Below are 19,256 nucleotides of genomic sequence, written 5' to 3' on the forward strand. Positions count from 1 at the left end.
CGTAGCTACTTATTTGAAAGTGCGTAATAAGGTAGATCTAGATGCAATTAATATGCGAGGATACATGTAATTACAGTTTACAAAAGTACTGCCATTTAAGACAAGGTACCCCTCATTAAAAGTTCCACGTACCTGCCTAGGTACCTAGGTACTTTAAGTACCCGATTTACATCTCCTCGACACTGAATGTTGAATATCAACACTCTTCTAAAAAGTTATTTTATTTAAAAGTCACATCTTTCAACATGAAGTAAATAAAAGGACATGAGTATCCAGGTGGTTAGATAGAAATAGGCCTAGACATCAATAGGAGTTATTGAACTTTAGATACGTTATACACGTGGATATGCTAAAATTCAACGATGAATTAAGCATTTAGTGTTTACACCATGCATCTAATTGTTCCTCTTCTCTAGGTGTTGATATTGGGGAACATTCCACTAAACTCAGCCCACTTACGGTGACGTATGTACCGAGGTACCTACTATTGAAGGTAACTGTGGGGGTTTGAATTTAGCTTCTACGCTATTTAGCGTCCCTCTATCTAACCATCACCATCAACTATCTTACCTTACATATAATAATACCAACCTTGGAACATCTCCGATTAATAAGACAATACTATTAAATGATGACTCGAAATATTTCAATGTCGACATAAGAACCTGCCAAATACAACTACAACATATCAAACTGGTCATTGTTTATCTAAGTACCTATCTATACTATCCCGAAGGACAAAAGAAAAGTCCTAGATATAAAAACTCCATCCCAATTCCCATTCTATCACGGGTTAAAGAATTACCTCAACGACAAGGATTCTCGACTTTGGTTTGAATTCTGAATTCGGTTCGGATTTCTGTCACGCCACCAGCCGGGCTTCCCACGAGGGACGGACCGCTGTCAATCAACAAGGGGAACCGACCTCACTTTCTTAATTAATAGAATCCTCATATATCGTCTATATATACGAACCGACGCATATATCTATATCCTACTTGGGTCTTTGTTCTCGCTACTACCCAAGTAATTCATCGATCTACTCACTCACTTACTCATACACTTCCATTTACTCTCTTAATTAATAATCTTGTCGCTTACTCGACCTCATGTCACCAACAAATGCTACAGTGGGAGATGATCTCCCCTCACTCCTATTATTACCCCCGCCTCCACATCCCGCAACCCGGATTGCCCTAGATGCCGCATACGAACCTCCTCTCGAAGCCGCCATCTCAAAATTAAAAGATGAGAAGAACGGAAAAGACGGATCCGTCCTAATTGTTGCCTTAGCATCGCCAATTCTCACAGGATATTCACCACGACAAAAGTCGCTATCCTGGTCTCGTTCTCAATCTATCCTAGCTGATTTATACAGCATCATATCCGTCATTTGCGCTCAACTATCGGTTGCTACAGATATCCACGCCGGCCCGGGATCTGTAGACGTTCGAGTTATTTTCGTCGATCATGATCCATCAAAGCGGGCCGTAGCAGATTCAAAACCAGCAATAGAACCAAATAATACGGCAATAATAGATCTTGCCACCTTCGCCTCGGCTTATCATCCTTGGAAGTACATATTTCATCCAAGTACCGAATCTACTTATCAGTTACTCTCGACATACCTCAAGCTTTTTGAGGGTATTCAAACCTTGAAACAAACTCAGATCGTTGTCGTTGAAGGCGGGCTTGCTATATCTATCGAGCCGGCAGCCCCGCCGCAATCATCCCCTCAAACCACACTTCACCCAATTGTATGCTTAGGAGGTACATTCGATCATCTCCACCCCGGACACAAATTGCTTTTAACAGCTGCTGCTTTACTGCTGAAGATCCCCGAGAAGGGTACATCGCAGCCATGTCAATTCATCATCGGTATCACTGGAGATGAACTGCTGAAGAGGAAAAAGTATGCAGAATATGTACAATCCTGGGATGAACGTGCAACCAACATAATCGAATTTCTATCGTCTGTGCTTGAGCTATCTAAAAGCGGATGGAAAGGTGGCCAGGTACCACAAATTACTAAAAGCAACGGGGAATTCATCACTCAATTCCGAGACGGTACCATCGAGGTTCACTGCGTGGTTATCCAAGATGCTTTTGGTCCCACCATTACCACAGAAAATATGGACGCCCTCGTGGTTTCAGGTGAGACAAGAAGCGGGGGAAATGCTGTGAACGATAAACGAAAGGAACTTGGTTGGAGAGAGTTAGAGACATTTGAAGTTGATGTTCTCGATGCTGAGGGGATCGTGCATAAATCAGCGGAAGCGCGGGATTTTGCTCAGAAGTTAAGTAGTACAGCTATTCGGAAGCAAATAGCCGAGTCTCGTACTTAATTTAGGGTTCTGATTCTCTCTCAACTAGAGAATACGGATATAGCTAATGTACTCTAAACCATGACCAAGTACAGGTTAGAGAGAGCTGTGCCAATTACAAAAATACTAGATTACATGAAGAGACTACGAAAAGAGGCTACATGAGAAGAGTCTGCCCTCCATCCAACAGAAGATCCGCACCGTTGAAATAACTTCCAGCGCGACTTGCAAGCATCACAATTGCTCCCGACAGTTCATCCGGTTGGCCCATTCTTCCTAACGGATGCCTACTAAGCCATGCTTTTCTTGCCTCATCTAAACCATCTCCCTCGTTCAAAATAGTGTCCATATACCCCGGCGATATGCTATTCACTCGTATCCCATGATTTGCCCACTCTGCAGCTAACGACTTCACCATAGTCACCACCCCAGCCTTGGACACATTGTACGACACTTGAGGCTGGGGGAAATTCACCCTATGTCCCGAAATACTCGCAATAAATACCATACTTCCGCCGATTCCACGCTGTATCATCGTTCGCGCCATCGCTCGCGCGACAAGGAACCCTCCAATTGTGTTGACATTAATAATCCGGTTCCAATCCTTCGACGAGAAATCTAGCGCATGTCCGCAAGCCACCATACCAGCGAAACTCAGTAAAATACTGACGCTGCCAAATATTTTGACCGTTTCATCAACCGCAGCGTTTACACCTTCTTCGTCCGTTACATCCACCTTTTGGAAATGGATTTTAGCCTCGGGAAACTCAGACTTCAGTACATCGATCCTAGCTTGTGCATCCGTTGGGTTCATGTCAAATATCATTAAACCCTCCAAGCCATGGTCAAGAAGAGCTCTACTCGCAGCGAACCCAAGATCCCCAGCTCCTCCCGTGACAATAGCATTGCCTGTCACTCGAAATCGTTCCTGAGCCCGAGTAGCTGCCGGAACATCGCGGGGTAAAGGCGGAGGTGGGGCCGTCAAAGATCCGGGGGTCCCGTCTCCTAGTGTGATCTTGGGAAGGACCCTTGTGCTTAGATCTGATCTTTCCATTGCCATTTTGACGTTTTTATTAAGCGAGGATAATATATGATCAAGGAGATGTATAACTAACGATGATAGTTCCCTTGAAAGCCACTTTTATATCGAAATACCTACGTCAATAGACTGCGGGGTCATCTCCTCTATCTGCACCAGAGCCAGCTAGACTTGCGAGATGCATCTTCTCCGCTCCGATCGTCGACTTGGAGACAGCGAAATCGGGACAGATGGTTTATTTTATATCCGTCTCCACGATCGTGAGTTGTTGGAATATTCCTCTTATTCCACAAATATAAATCCTACCCCTACTCACGTTTATGTCACACAAGGTCGTTTGAGCATTGTTCAATGTATGGCATCATTTCTAAACATTTCGTCTATTACGACTTGAAGCAGCCATTTTAACTGCTCGCCCCTACATCTATTCCGCAAATATAGATCCACGGATTTGTTGAGAAGTGCCCGTGTAACCGTGGCGTTCAACGGATAGAAAGGCTACAGAAGGAGTTCCACAATTAGTAATATGCCTGAATTATAAAAAGATGTCGGGACTCGGAAGAGACACCCCATCCTTCATCCCAAGTATAGAACTCGTGTACTAATAAAGCAAGGCAAAAGAGCGCGAAGTACCTACTCCACGTTCGATATCAGCGACGCCTTAGCCTTGGCGATGGTAAGCACGATGGACATGATGACCACCGGGGCCAGAAACAAAGCAAAAAAGTCACCAAATCGGTATTATTACGTTGTGAGGATTGTGGCTGAGGGATGTACGCAAACTAGCCGAGCAATTTGTGTCCCCCAATACTGATTTAAATTCCAGTCTTCAGTCGGCTACAATATAGTCTCGACGTTTCTTGTCGAATAATAGAATGTTACCTCGCTATATTTCATTTCTATGTCTTCTTTTTCCAAATTTCGTATATACCGGCACTGTACAGCTAGGCAATCATGATATCGGTAATTTCGAGTAGAAATAATTCGTTGCGATGCCCAGTCCTGAATACTGCATACATCAACCCTCAAATCCGCTTGAAATAAATCCAGTCCCGGATATTACTGGCTATGGCGTAGGTAACATATGAACATCTCCATTAACAACGTTAACTTGTCAAAATGCATGCTAGGTCCTCGCTGGGTTTATATCGATGGCATATATATTGCTTTGCATCATTCTGGTCTATTATATTTTCGGTTACGATCCCACCTTAAATCCGTTCGGCGATGCGGAACACGGCACACTGGTTGAAGTTCGACCAAATCCATTCGATCAGCTCGTGCTGAAAATCACAAGGCGGATACTTTGCATCGATGCTTTACAATGGCAATCTCTATATAGAGATGGGCGTTTAGCGGCCGCTTTTGACAAGGTATCAATTCCCGGGTTTTCATAAATTTCTACGATTTTAGCATACGAATAATCTATCCACAGTGCGCCGTAAACATGGCCGACATCCAAATTGTTAATGGTCTGGCCATCTTGATTACGGGCTTAGCACTCCTCCCCCAGAAAATTTCGGCTCTGCATTGGAAAATGATCGTGTACCTATCATGGTTTTCCTGTATAACAAACTTATCGGCATTAACATTCCTTCGAAGTTATTTAATACGACACCCTTTCGAAAGGGCATGGAGACTTATATCAACGTTCGTTTTACTGGTAATCTTGATAGTTGCGCTCGTACCCACCGGTCATTTCTTCTGGGATCCAGATGACTTTGACCACAGCGAACCACAGATACAAGACGCAGCACCGTCATCTTACGCCATATGTTATTTCAACACGGATTTCAAAGGGACGCTTTTCGCAGGAAAGAACTCTATGATCTTGTCGATACTTCTTCTAGTGTTGAACTACACAGCAAAAGTATTCAGGCTTTATGGTGGCTTTCGATGCGATTGCTTAAGGTCTCGCTCTCTATCCGATATATTAATAGACAAATGCCTCAAAAGTGCAGCATATCTCTCGAAGCCTATTGGAAATGAGACATTCTTAGATAGGGCGGCTTCTAATGTGATCGTCGCTGCTCATTTTGTGGTATGTATTTGGATTGATGTGTCAACGTCTACTGTTGCAGATGTGAGTATCTAGGTCTTCTGGCAATGTTTAGTTGCTAACTGGAACTGTAGATATTCTGGCTCGTCGTTTCACTAGCTTGGGGGACTATTAGGACCGATGAGTTGAGATATGTTCTAGACAAATCCTCTGCTCCTGATGATACTACATGGTCATTTGGGCAGATACTACCCGTGCTCTTAATAGCTGGGCCCCTTTTAATTCTAATTCGTTCTGGACGAGAAGCATTTGCTCCTGGTATGTGCCATTTCTATCCTTCTAGCTTAATTATCGCATCTTCTAGGGACTTTGTTCACTGACAACCTATAGCTCAACACGAGGACAGCAGAGAGAGCATAATTGAGCCCAGAGATTATGGTTCGAATGTGCCTGAAGGTAATAGCTCGCTGATATTTCTGTTCCTATAGAGTACCTAGTCGCGCTGATATCTTGTAGCTGGCATCATCCAGGAACAAAATCAAGGGGTTCAACCTCAGGCTTCCGGCTTATTCACTCAGCCCGACGTTCCAAATTCAAACAAGTCGAATTATTGGATTTTAGATCCAGCTCATTTCACAGAATACTACGATAGGACGCCCTGGTTAAAATGGGCACCTGCTATTTATGTTTTGTATACTGCATACACTGCTGCGAACGTTCTATTCTGGCAAGTTGACCCCATCACGATGATCACCAACTTCATCGTCTGGTTTACCCTTGTGCAGGGTTCAGTTCTTCACTACTACATACTTATATGTTCTTGTGTTTGCACAAGATGGAGACATCCTGCAGTGCACATCGCCATGTGCGGTCTGCTGATGGGTATGGCGGTTCTTTCATATCTTGATATTGGCACATGGTTCCTTTTGGACCTAGATGTTGAGGGGGGGTTCATTCTTGAAGTTACAACTATTGGTACTGTTAGTGCGGCGTGGTTTTTGTCCTTATCTATTCTGGTTGCATGGTGGATCTCATGGGCGATACGAAGAAGAGCTAGACTTGATGCGGGCCCTGTCGATGGTGTTACGATGCCTTAATCATCTTTGCAAACTCCCCCTACTGCTCCACTGTAGTTCCTAGCGATATGAGGCCCATACGTGCCCCTTACGACAGAGTCGCTTCGTTACACACCTGCGCTGGTTATTACGTGTTATTCACGCAGATTCAGAGTAACAAGAGCATCCCCGATTCTTGTGTACCACCACATCCACATCCACTCCACTGACGCGGAAACGCTCGTAAAAAATGCGGCCTCGGACCGAATAATGGAATGGTGAGAAAAGGAGCATCCGGGATGCTGTTAGATCGGCTTTCGTCAAATTCGCGTGGATACTAAAGGATACGTTGAGTGCCATCGAACAATTGAAGCCCTATATCGTGTACAGAGCTGCCGACGCCGAGCGAGCAACTTGAAGGGGAATCAACCTAGTCTAGACGGATTGCCCTGGATTCCCGGAACCCATCTCAATAACAGCCCACAATGACACACGATATAATAGAAAATCGTATTCATGTTACCTAACCATACGCCCAATCCTCAACCCCACTCTCCTCACCTCACATTGGCTCCCTACGAACACAAAGAATCAGGGTCCCCCATCCCCTTATCACTCCCCCCCTCAAACGCCGCCACAGGCTCAGCACACGCGCCCTCATTCCAGCCATTATAATACAAATTGGACCAACTCGTCGCATTACCATCCGTATTCGCACTAGCATTAACAGCCAAAACCTCGCCTACTTTACCATTCGGGCACAAATTCGCCGTATCCTCGCCTGCCGCGGTCGTGTTATCCGGGTTTCCGGTATGGTAAACCGCTTGGCAGTCCCCACGACCCCAGGGGTCGAATCCGCCTGGCAAGCGCGCGTTCGGGGCTTGCGTGTAGACGGGTACGAAGCTCCAGGCGATGCAGTTGAAGATTTCGGCGCATTGGACGCAGCAGTCTAGTTTATTCGATACGGCGCCGATGGTGACTGTAGCCGTGGGGAGGTTGCTGACGCGATCGGGTACGAAGCTGGCGGCGTTTATGTGCGCGGAGGGATTGCAGAAGTTGGGGATGGTGGCAGTTGGGTAGTCTCCTGCAATGGTAGTGCAGACGGCTGTTGCGCCGGTATCAGCGGGTGCTGCTGCTTCTTCGGCTTGGACCTTGCTAGCTTGAGCAGCTCCTGCGCTTCCTGGAGGGTTGACACGGGTGGGAACTGTGATGGGGGTTGGTGGTGAGGCATAGGATAAGGGGGTTTGCTGGGAGTTGAGAGTGGTTAGGGGAGTGAGGGTTAGAGGGTGAGCATATCCTGTGACGGTTGATACGGAGGGGTCAGCGGGGGTGGTGGCGCTCTGTATGATGTATTAGTGACTGCAATAATAAATAACGAGACTTGATCACCCAATTGGATTACTTACCTCTGTTTGGCGAGCTTCAACAGGACCAGCTAGAGCAGTGGTGAAGCTAGACAAGCCAAGTAGGAGGGTGATACCCGCCTTGGGAGTAAGAAGTGGCGCCGGCATGTTGAATTATTTGAGCGATCTCAAATATATTCCACAATGGTATGAAGTAAGTTTCAATTGATCAAATTAATGGAATTGATATTGACCTCGGGAGTTGTGGGAGTTGAGGGTGGTGTATTTGCCGTTTGTCGTTGGTGGACAAAGAAAGGTGAGGTGATGGATGGTACGAGGTAGATAAGTCGAACAACGAATTCAACCTAACCGGACTGTAAAGCTTTAAATAGAAATATATGAGAATGATTTATCTCATATGATTCAATCCCTTCTTTTCAATTGACCCTCTAATTCCAACGTGTTTGCTTGACTGGAGTTGACTAGAGTGAAAAGTCGACGACGACACAACAACGTAAGGTGATGTGGGAATGTGTTGTAAGTTGTTTGAATGACGCGCGCGAAGTTGGAAAAGAGATACCTAAGATAATAGATATCGGTTTCCCGGCATTCGAAAGTAATCGAAAGTAAATCAATCAATTCCCACCTCCCCGCAAAACACTTGTATTGTACCGTACCGTGTTGTACCCGTACCTATCCCACTGGTGAATTGGATAATGAATGAATGGGGATGAGTATGTAGATCGGGGGTTGCGTTGCTTGTCAGTAGGTAAATGTACGTAAGGTCGTAGAGTCGTAAAAAGGTGACGACGGCAAGGTAGTACCATGATAAATAAGGGAGTTAATAAATACCTACCATAGCAGAATAGATATCCTGGGATTTAATTGTAACCATACCCAGGTAGTAATCGTTATTAGTATTTTATTATTATTAGGGGACCAGGTTCGAGATCCCCATACCGTACCATGCGTTGATCATGACTACTATCAGTTAAAGTAACCAGATTCCCATCTTCCTTTATTTCCTTATTTCCCTATTTCCCACAAGGTTCCCTTACCTGTTACTTACCTAGGTAGGTACTTGACAATTTATCTATCATGTAACGTACTTCATCTAGAATAGGATACATACCTAAGTAGGTATATTAGTTTGTAAATCTAGACTTGACAGACAGACAGACCAGAGTAGGGAGTGTTGGTTGTACGGTGGACTCTTTTTCGGACATACCTTACACCGTATCCATAATATCGTCGACCAACCACGGGAGGGGTAACTCGTTTGTATGTTACAAACTAGGCAGGTATTTCTAGTTATGCAAAGAATTGTTTGCTTGTATTCGTCTGAACCTATGATGATCATCATCTCTGAAGAGACCGAATCAGATCCGTGATGGATCTAACTGGATAGATTTAGTCGATATTCTCGAACAAGTCGTTTCAGAAAGTTCGGGGCATGATGGAACGGACCCTAACAAGGGAATAAAAGGAGACAGGTAGAAAAAAAAAAAAAAAAAGGACAAGGGGGGATAAAATGAGATAAAATGATGCGGAGGATCTTCCGACAAGGTAACAAATTGGTCATACATGTTACATCCTAGACGTCACTTAATATATTTTAGAATGCTCTTTAAAGAAAGAGGATCTAGTACTTGACATTTATGCCTTGCTTATGATCTAATAATTTGGCATATTCGAACCGAGGTCTTGGTCTTTTAATATATTGAAGTGGTCGCAGCATTGAGCATTGAAGATGTTGTAGAGGGTTAAGTCGCGATATGCCTAGCGGAGCAGAATAGTGAGGTAATTGTACAGTGGGTTACTTATTAATGGACCAATAAGAAATCGCCTAGTGACCTCTAGGGCTGTATGTCTCTGGTACTAGCACCTGCTAATGCCCCATGATCATAGGCACGTTCCCCTGTAAGTTTAACTCGTTATCGCTGCTTATCGATACCCATAGCTCTCCGAGGTCGACCAACTGGAGCGAAGCTATCATCTCTTCCTTCTTTCTTTGACATGTCTGTGTGTAAATAATTACTATCATGAAGCTTAACGACGCTTTTCTTGAGTAATATTCGTTTGAAGTGCTCGCTCCCGCTTTGGAATTTTAAACCATACTAATATTTCGTCATCCGAAGCTTGTATTCTATTAAATATGCAACCGAGAAAAAGCCCCGAGCACTAGACTACGCAATACCTTCACATATTTTATTTCACACGGATGTAAAAGAAAATGAGTTTTGGAAATACTTTGCTCTCGAAATTTGGACTTGGTGAAGGCGGAATGTCTTCTTTATTACCTTTACATATCTCCCCTCCACAACATCCCTCGGAAGAACACGATTTATCCGAACTCTCTCCTCGACCCGACGATGCTCTTCTCTCCCCAGGCTTCGAACGTGATATTCCTTACGATAACGATAGTTTCCATACTGCCAACGATTTCGGTCCCGATCATCCTTTAAAGATGGATACTTCTACACGTTCTAAGAGTAAGGGCAAAGCTATAGCCTTTGCCTATCAAGGAAGGCCACAGTATTCGCGATCTCAAACTCCGAACTCCGTAGACGATGATAATATATCAGCACGTGGTAGCCAAAGGGGCCTTCAAGTACCACCTGGTATCTGGCGCCCGAATATTCGAACCGAACAACGCGATAATAACCATGCTCATACCAACAATCAACCATCCTTCGTCGAGAGTATCCTCATGGGCCGACCCGACCGACCATCCGATCGTACCTTACGTGCTGAAGTCGATAATACCTTTAGAATGATACAACGAAGAGAACGTCAAATGCAAAAAGAGCTTCAAAGGCTATTAGATGCCCAAGGCGCTGCGTTAGAACGAGATCTTGCGGGAGACGATACTGGGAAAGGCCCTCCTAGTAGTATCGAGCGCGGAGCAACCCCAGATTCGACATCATCAACCGTACAATCAAAGATATCCGGAGGATCCGTCGTACCCGTCCGTCAACCCAAACGAAAGCCTATGTCGAAGCGACAGGCACGAATCGGAATCGCCCGCTCCGTCACCATGCTAGCCGATCTCAAGAACGAAGAAGACGCCTACATCGCTGGCGCCCTAGCCGAGCGCAAAACCGCCCTCTCTAGACTACGCAACTATTCATCCCAACGCAAATCCATCGCCGCCGAGATGAAGGCCTTAGAAGAAGACAACGAGCTACCAATCAAGACCGAAATAGCAGCAATGGAAGACCAACATCGGATTGCATGCGCTAGTATCGACAGACTCGAAGAAAAGCTCCGCGTACTAAGAAGAGCGAAGTCTGAGTTAGAACGGAAGCTCGGGGAAGCGAGAAGTACGCGGGATTCGAGTTTAAGTGGTTATAGGGGCGCTTTGAAGCAATGCGATCAGGGAATCGCTGAGCTCATGAAGTTTCCTGGAATACAAGTGCTAGAAGTCGAAGAATTAAAGGAACAAGGAGGTGAGGATGTTGTTGCGCTGATGTCGAAACACGTATCCGGCCGTGAATTCCTGTCGCTACGACCGGAGAGGAGGACGATGGAGATGGTGAAGGATTGGTGGGAAGGTGAAGTGGCTATTCTTGAGCAACGAAAGGCTGCTGTCGATAAAGAGAGAGCTGCGCTAGAGGAGGGAAGCGAGATTTGGCAACATGTTCTCGCTCAATTAACTGAATTCGAAAATGGGTTGAATGAGGCTTTGAGAGCTGTCACGCAACAACAACGCGACCATGTTTCCGGAAATCCGGAAGAGGTTCTTAGGAACCAATATAATGGCCTGAGGAACATATTGCGCGAGCTCCAGGAACAGTACGAGTACGTCGAGTCGCGAGGATGGAACCTTTTAATCGCCGCTATTGGAGCTGAGATCGCGCATTTCCTTGGACTTAAGGAGTTTCTAGCCGACGTGATACGAAGCTCAGGATATGATGATGGTGTACTTACGCCAAGAACAGCTGGTGGTAATGATCTCGTTGATGTGCGCGAGAACGGTGTAACGGACGCGGGATTACGTACGCAAGAGTCGGAAGAAGATGACGGGGAGTTAAGCAGGAGTGTGGTCCGCCGTTGGGATGATACCGGCTTAGAACAACCACAACGGCAGCAGACACAATATCAAGACCACAGCTCGCCTCCCCCAGATCTTCTTGGCGAGAATAGTAGCGAGCATCGTGAAGAAAACGATAACGAAGTCCCACCTGGTCTACTCAGCGAAGTACTTCCTCATCATAATGAGAGCGAGGATGAACATCATAACGATGTACCCGTCGAGTTTCTATCTATGCATAGTCCGACTCTAAACCGGGACGTGCGGTTAAGGAGGGAGAGTAGTGAGAATGAGAGTGCGAATGAAGTTCCACCGGATTTATTAGCTGAAAGTCGAAGAGACGAGGATGGTGTTGACTAGTAGTGGATACCTTTCTTTAATAGTACATGAATGAGGTTGGTGTAACGCATTGGTTATGATTGATGGGATGGCGTGGAGTTTAGGGGTTTGACGTGGATACCATAGGACTTGGTTTGGTTACGTTAAATGGTTAATGCGTTGGATCCAGATATCGGGTGAAATAGGCGATACAGTTTCATGAATAAATCATTAATGAGTACTTGTACGGATGTTTGCTTCCACTACGCTGCCGGGGGTAACTACCTAGGTAGTTATTGAACAGTGTATCCTATGCGCAAACGATTATCACTTGTTACTCAGGCACAACTATATCAAAATCATAATATTTATCATATCGGAATTGTAGGTATTTGTCATTCCTACATGTAATATGGTGACAAGTAATGCCAACCCTACATACAAGTAGTCAACCAAAAAAAAGAAGGGGGAGGCCTTTTCATTCCTTCGTCTATCATAGTGGCAAGTAGAAATTCATCATCAAATGGATATATGACCCAGCAACAACGCCTGTTCGTGAGGGGAAGAAAAATGCGAAAATTCCAGTCCAACGTGGGTGAACGGACGAGCACCTTTGCTTTCTTCTTAACGATATACTCGATGGTGTATTCGACGGCGAATCCCGGAGTTCGGTATGTTGTAAGACGTCATCAAGAGCAGCAGGGAGGTAAAACGGCACTAACTCGAGGACAAAACGGCGAAAGGAGGTAGCTTGCTTCGGGAGATATTTCGGCGATAGCGATGGCGGCGATTATACTCAAACGACGAGGCGAGTGAATACGAAGTTTGCCATGAAACGTATACTCGGTCGAATATTCGAACGTGTTCAACTCGATCCGTTCACCCAATAACCCATAACTTATCGAGTTCGATGGAACCAACCGCTAGATCCAGCTATCGCGACAGATTGGTCCATTACCCATTCACCGACTCCAAGGTATTTTTCTATCCATTTGTTGGCGTCCTTATTCTCGCCGACAGATATACGTTCGGTATTGAAGCTAGGTCCGTAGGCTATGTTAGTTCTCACCGCCATTTTTCGTATCGTATTGTCATGTTTATTGTCCCCTTTTTTCATTTCGCTTGTTTTCGCCCCCTTAAAAATACCCCCTCTTGTATGAATTCAAACTGGGGTATATGGTAGAATATGTTGAGACATGTACTCACGTAAGACCCGTAGATCGTCTCATACCGGCGAGGATAGTCGAGACTAAGGAAATAGTATTAGTTATCGTTGTCGCATCGAGGTAGACATCGTTAGAGGTATTGCGTACTAAGAACCGCATCGACGGCGTAGTGAGTAAGTCGTCCAAGCTTTCCCCAGAGGCCAAATGTCAGCAAATTGAGGAACTGTTCGGGAGAGAATGAGTTGATCAGAGTTCAGAGTCGTTATGAAGTTAGGAATAAGGAACGATCGCTCAAATGACGAGGACTTTCTTTCTTTCTTTCCGGGAATGCCCAAGAGCAAGTGGTTGGAGTGTATGATGCAAGGTGGGAAAGAATGGAAGCAATAAAATGGGAGAAATGGTATTGGATGTTTTGCGCGCAAAGGGGAACTTACAACCATTTTGATTAAGTAGGAAATGTGATGAGGTTTCGCTAATTATTGTGATTCGTAGGATTTCGGAGATATTGAGTGGTTCGGGTTCGCTGGGAGAAAAAGAAGAAAAGAAGTACGTTTCTTTGGTAGAAGTAGTAGGTGGTAGTAATGTGGTAAGTGGTTAAGTGCTATGTATTTTGGTCGTTATTTGAGATGGAAGTAAAGGGATCACGAGGGCGGGACCGGGACTTTGTCATAAGATCGCTAAGTATTAGTACATTAGTCCACTAAAATAGGTAAAATAATGGCTTGCATACCCTGCAACTTCGCTAGCAGTAGAACGGCGTGGCGGTGGGCCAGTGGTTCCAGCACCATACCTAGGTACATTACAGAGGGTATATATAGAGAGGAGCTCGCCCCTAAGGACCTAAACTTCAGAATAATCCCCACCGCTGTTTTACATAATGTACATCTTACATAAGTACACTGTGCTTACATAACAGTCCAAATAAATATATGGGGCATTCCTTTAAACCTTACCTTATGTAATTCACATCTTATATACATAATGCCATGTATCGAGGCTTACTTAAACATCCTCTTAAGCACATACAATCATTCCATTCGAATAGGGGTTGAACGCTTCAACTGCCTAGGTACCTAGGGATATAGTGACCAGCTATACTCAATGAGATACGGAGTACTGACTGCCTCTCACCTCCCTCGGATGCCCCATTGTATAGGAGATGTATCGCGGGCCGTCCATCCCGAGCTCGACACCCCCTAATAGTCGTCCTTAGTTGTCGTTCTCCATCCTCCAGCCACCTGCCCTGTAGCCGCCACCACCACTCGAAACCAATTTTCGATGACCTTTGGTTGAGAGTTCTCATGCTGGTTTTGATGCTAAAAATGTGTATTGCCAGTGCCAGCCCCATCGAAGACGGCCTAGTGTATCCCTTCCTAGGCTCTAGGAATTTGCAACATAGGACGAGGGTGAGGACAAGACACCCCACCTAACATCACTTGCGATGGAAAACCCAGCATTGGCGTACCATAACAGCCTATCATCGACTTTTATTCCCTTTAGGAACTCCTCAAGCGCCTTGATAGCCACGCATTGACATATAGTCGCCGTATCATGACTGGTTTTAACCCCCTTCGGACTCTTCCGTTTCGTCGAACAAGTCCATCGATCCTCAGAAATGGTATATCATGTTGCGAGAACCCAGCAGCCCATCGTTTACTAGCAGCATGCTGCTGGGGGCTGCAGCGGGGCCCTCCCGGAAGGCTCGAATCGATTTGAAGGGTTGATGTTTTCGAAGACCCACCCACCCGTCATGGGTCCAGGTCTTGGTGTTGACGTTCGCAAGGAGTTGGTGGCAAAGCACTTCCCTGATGACGATGCTAATAGTCCATGTCGTGCTGAATAGGCCCCTTGGTAAGGAGGTCTGTATTGGTCGATGCTAGCTGTCCCAAACCTCCACATTGCTGTGTAGTACCAATACTCGGCGGACGCGAGAGGCGCCATGGTGATCCCTCGTCGCCTCCTTAGGAGATCATAGGGCTTCGCCCTCCCTCCTGCCCCCTCTTGCCCTTTTTATTCGTCTTCCTTTCTTCTTTCTTCTTTCTTGTTGTTTTGTTGTTTTTTTATGTTTTCTTTTGCCCAAAGATGCTAGGGGCTTATAGGAGGGCCCTGGTCTCTTGCGTAGACGCGGGGCGCTTGATACAAGCTCGATATAATTGAGACGTACTACCTTCCAATCCCAAGTGCTAACCAGCTCAGAGAAGGCGATGTCTAGCGGCCTCCCCTCGATACCTCGATGGATTTCTGTGGATAGTAGTGAGTTGGTGTTGGATGTACCCCGTATTGTCCATGAGCACCCGCTACGTCGGCGACAACTCTTCGGTATGGGGGGCAGAAGAATAGACGCCGAAGAGCTCGCAAATCGTTAGCCAGGAATGTATATAGGTTTCCCAAGAAGAAAATGTTGGCGGTCAAGAGGGACTTCCACAAGCATCGCGGCTACTTGGGGCCGTCGCGAGGGCATGGTCTACTTCTTCAGAGATTTAGGAGAGTCGGTCGTAAGCCGTTTGTCTAATTCTAGGGCTTGGTCAAACTCCGTGCTTACTGCTGCCGCCGCTCCTCCTCCTGCTGGTCCCCTTCCTGGTCCCTCCGCCGCGCATGCGGATCTAGCTTTGGCGGTCTCGGCATATACCGGCATCATTGGCGACCCTCACCTCGCTAATGGTTGTTAGGTGGCCAATGATGCCGGTATATGCCTACCTAGGTAGTTCCCCACGAGAAATGTAGTGAACTTGTACACGAGAGACCGCCGTATGGTCAGGAGGGGATGAGGCCCTCCTCACTTGCTCATTTAGACCTTGCCTTCCCTTGCCTCACCTCTATTGGCTGTTGGCGAAAGCGAAGGCGAAGATGCCGCCAGGTAAGTCTCGCACCGGACCTTCACTTGGTACATATGATCCGGATGGTTTGGAAGAACAAGTAAGCGAAACGAACGAAGGCAGTGAAGTTAATCAAAATAGCGAAAGCGATGGATATGACTGGAGTTCAAACTCAGGACAGGGATGGCGGTATTGATGTTAATGCAAACGGTAAAAGAAATTAGGTGAGAAATGAAGTTATAATGACGGGAATGATGATAGACATACGATCTTTCGCCGCTCCTTCCCCTGCGTAGGGAAAATAGGCGCGGGAGGTTTTTAAAGACCGCTTAAGGTACGTGCTAAACCCTCGAGAAATCGAGCCTGGTGGGCGAGCACCTGCAGTGCGAATCCACCCAGGGGCGTCTGAGCTGCTGAGGAAATGCTGCAGCGAGCCTGGTACCTTGAAAAGCAATCTATCGAAAGCATTTGCATTCCCTGCAAGCTCGATGGATACTCCTATGAGGAAATATTAGCTATTATTCTCCCTGAAGAACTTTATTGGTATAGAATAACTTACGTACCTACCTAGGGGTGAAGCAAGCCTTCTCTTTACCAAAATCAAGGAAGGTTGACCTCGTTGGGCCGCCGGATTAACTTGCACTTCGCTTGCCTCACCTTATTGCTGGTTGTTGGTGTTGGCATTGGCGTCGCGAGACGGGCGCGCAAGAACTCGTTCGTCTCTCGCGGCGTAGTCAAGCGGTTAAATAAGCACCTCGGTAGTGTAACCTATTAGTTTAATATGGTTAGGACAATGAAAACGACTCTTGGGAGCCAGTCGGCTTGGATCTATAACGATCGTGATAGTGTAGAGTGATGTAGACAATGAACAGGCCAATGACCTTGGAAAGCCCATGCTGTCTAAGCCATCTATATTGCACCCCGCTCCCTTGTAGCAATAAATATGGATGGAAAGATAAAAGCGACCGGGGAAATTTGAGGTATAATTTATAGACTAGGCCTGGGTATGTTTCCTGGCCTTGGAGTAGGGATACAAGGCGAATACGAGACAATAGAGAAAGATACGATGGGGAAGAGCCGATGAGAATACAATAAGGTAGGGTAGGGAAGTATAGAAGCAGCACGAAGGGAGAATTGTTAAAAATAAAATAGAAAAGTGTCGAGTAGTCTAGAGAAAGATGGAATCAACAAAATTAGAAAAGAGTAAGGCAGGCGAGAGAGGGTAGAGATGGAATGGGGCTAGGTGTCTGGAAATTTTCTAGGGGATATTCCATACCAGGAACGAATATCAATGTGCAGGGCTAGAAAGACTAGACAGTCAAATATATGCTTACCTGGAGACTTGAGATGGCTTGTGTGTCGACAATAGGATGAAGAAAATAAAATAAGGGTTTTCTCCAGTTCAGGATGTAATTCAGAAGATGTAGGAGAAGGTTGAGTGGGGGAAAAGGGAAGAAAAAGGTGACAAGATGGGAAAAAACTTAGAATAAGAGAGAAGAATTAGGGGAAAGAACCCTAAGACGAGGGGGGGTTCATATATTTGTGAGCGGATCCATAGAGTTTGACGGATTGTGGCAGAATACAGCGGAATCCTTCTACTAAATTGAAATACAGGCCCCTGAATTAGTGTTTGCTCACTATATTTGTGTGCTGAAGGTATTATAGGGAACCTTAGAGGGCCTAGAGAGCTTCGTTTAACTCTATAGTCTAGTAAGATACTTGTCCAGGTACTTTGGTAGACATGTACCCCCCGACCCGCACGCTCTGGATGCGTCAATCAACATCGTCAGGGCATTTATGCAGAGATAGCAGACGCAGGAAGATTTAGATTCTTGTAGATATTGATACCTACCATTCAATACGCTATTGTAGCCTAGGGGGGTATCCACGACTGTGTACGTGTTCTATAAATACTGGCAGGGGCGTTTACGTGGACATTGCAGCGACGATGATGTGCATGGGATGTCATATGTGCAAGACAAGAACGGCTGTATCTTCTTAAGACTCACCAAGTGCGTTCCTTCAATGTAGGAGGGCATCTACGACCACCCACCTGGGTACCTAGGCATCTAGGCTGCACATATTCACCGACCACATTAATGGCAGCGACGTTCAAGGGGGTACATTCTTCTTACTACCTAGGTATGTTGGCATGAGGAGCCATTGTTCTATGTCTTTCAGGGAGGATTGGTTCCTAGTTGCCTTGTGTTGTAGCACGAAAGACCGACTCTATTTAGGCTCTGGCGTCTACCTAGGTACTAGAGGAATCAACGACGACATTAACACAGGAGCTCCCCAGTAGTCATAAGGGGATAAGGGGCAGCCACAACACGGATAGTGCGGTTTTACCACGTTAAGAGTTCGCAATTGACAACTAGGGAGGTCTAGTTATCCTCCCGGTCCACTGCCCCTACCATATTGAACCAAGTCCTCTTCATACGGCGATTGAGGTAGTCACAATACCTCTCATGGGCCAATTCTGTGGGCCCAACTACCATACAACTAGGCACTAAGGGAATTCCGATACTCACATTAATTATTGATTGTTTTTCCTCTTTGAAGTTACCCCCTTAGCTTCTCCCTTTTGGTTGTGTATTATGATTCCTTGTACTTAAGTTATAGAAATTTCACTGATGACTCTAAATAAATATTCACGTGAAAATCGCCGGCATGTTAACCAACTTAATGAACTTCGCAAGTCACTGCTCTTGAATGACTGTTAAGACATCTCGGTTCGTGAAAGACATGTTTCTAGGGATCACCGAAGCATTGAGAAGCCTTGCCGATGGATATTCTTTAATAAAAGGTGTCATATTCAGGAACCGGCCGACAAACCGGATATTCTCGGGCCGAACCGTCGTGTGGAACTCGACGCGGTGTCCGAAACCCGGGATTTTCGGAACGGGAACCAATCGGAATCGGCGCGTATCCGAAAATGGTAATTCCATCGGATATTCGACTCATAAATCAATGGACAAGCATATGTCTAACATAAATCGTATAGATAGCACAAAATATAGTATGTTTAAGTGATCTGGGAGGATGTCTTAGATTTGCGCCCGGTGTACTGTCTCAAAGCATGGTGTCATTGAAGTCATAGTCGAACAAAATTATCAAAACACCGACGTCAATCTCATTTAAATGTGTCGGACATCTGAAACTA

At 45.7% G+C, this 19,256-nt stretch overlaps 6 protein-coding genes across 6 annotated transcripts; 3 read left to right on the forward strand and 3 right to left on the reverse strand.

Annotated features, from left to right (window-relative positions):
• The first annotated feature begins 973 nt into the window (after positions 1-973).
• Positions 974-2,413, forward strand: F4822DRAFT_55517 (pantetheine-phosphate adenylyltransferase-like protein). The gene has a single exon (XM_051463655.1). The coding sequence runs from the start codon at positions 1,110-1,112 to the stop codon at positions 2,343-2,345; it is 1,236 nt and encodes a 411-aa protein (XP_051309697.1). The 5' UTR covers positions 974-1,109; the 3' UTR covers positions 2,346-2,413.
• F4822DRAFT_55497 (oxidoreductase) lies at positions 2,414-3,915 on the reverse strand. The gene has a single exon (XM_051463654.1). The coding sequence runs from the start codon at positions 3,382-3,384 to the stop codon at positions 2,482-2,484; it is 903 nt and encodes a 300-aa protein (XP_051309698.1). The 5' UTR covers positions 3,385-3,915; the 3' UTR covers positions 2,414-2,481.
• Positions 3,860-6,696, forward strand: F4822DRAFT_55605 (uncharacterized protein). Its single transcript, XM_051463656.1, has 7 exons — positions 3,860-3,884; positions 3,978-4,436; positions 4,494-4,736; positions 4,799-5,446; positions 5,497-5,680; positions 5,753-5,818; positions 5,879-6,696. The coding sequence occupies exons 2-7, from the start codon at positions 4,356-4,358 to the stop codon at positions 6,457-6,459; spliced, it is 1,803 nt and encodes a 600-aa protein (XP_051309699.1). The 5' UTR covers positions 3,860-3,884; positions 3,978-4,355; the 3' UTR covers positions 6,460-6,696.
• A 29-nt stretch (positions 6,697-6,725) lies between these two features.
• F4822DRAFT_55627 (uncharacterized protein) lies at positions 6,726-8,436 on the reverse strand. The gene is made up of 2 exons (XM_051463657.1): positions 7,824-8,436; positions 6,726-7,757 (listed from the first exon to the last, which is right to left on the reverse strand). The coding sequence occupies exons 1-2, from the start codon at positions 7,926-7,928 to the stop codon at positions 6,993-6,995; spliced, it is 870 nt and encodes a 289-aa protein (XP_051309700.1). The 5' UTR covers positions 7,929-8,436; the 3' UTR covers positions 6,726-6,992.
• Positions 8,437-9,747: 1,311 nt separating this feature from the next.
• Positions 9,748-12,453, forward strand: F4822DRAFT_418044 (uncharacterized protein). Its single transcript, XM_051459496.1, has one exon. The coding sequence runs from the start codon at positions 9,994-9,996 to the stop codon at positions 12,151-12,153; it is 2,160 nt and encodes a 719-aa protein (XP_051309701.1). The 5' UTR covers positions 9,748-9,993; the 3' UTR covers positions 12,154-12,453.
• Positions 12,454-12,460: 7 nt separating this feature from the next.
• Positions 12,461-14,096, reverse strand: F4822DRAFT_418052 (DUF1748-domain-containing protein). Its single transcript, XM_051459497.1, has 5 exons — positions 14,008-14,096; positions 13,712-13,938; positions 13,425-13,500; positions 13,318-13,360; positions 12,461-13,151 (listed from the first exon to the last, which is right to left on the reverse strand). The coding sequence occupies exons 2-5, from the start codon at positions 13,715-13,717 to the stop codon at positions 13,010-13,012; spliced, it is 267 nt and encodes an 88-aa protein (XP_051309702.1). The 5' UTR covers positions 13,718-13,938; positions 14,008-14,096; the 3' UTR covers positions 12,461-13,009.
• Between the last annotated feature and the right edge of the window lie 5,160 nt (positions 14,097-19,256).

This window comes from Hypoxylon trugodes, assembly GCF_022578975.1.
Source record: "Hypoxylon trugodes strain CBS 135444 unplaced genomic scaffold F4822scaffold_10, whole genome shotgun sequence".
Classification (NCBI taxonomy): Eukaryota; Fungi; Ascomycota; class Sordariomycetes; order Xylariales; family Hypoxylaceae; genus Hypoxylon; species Hypoxylon trugodes.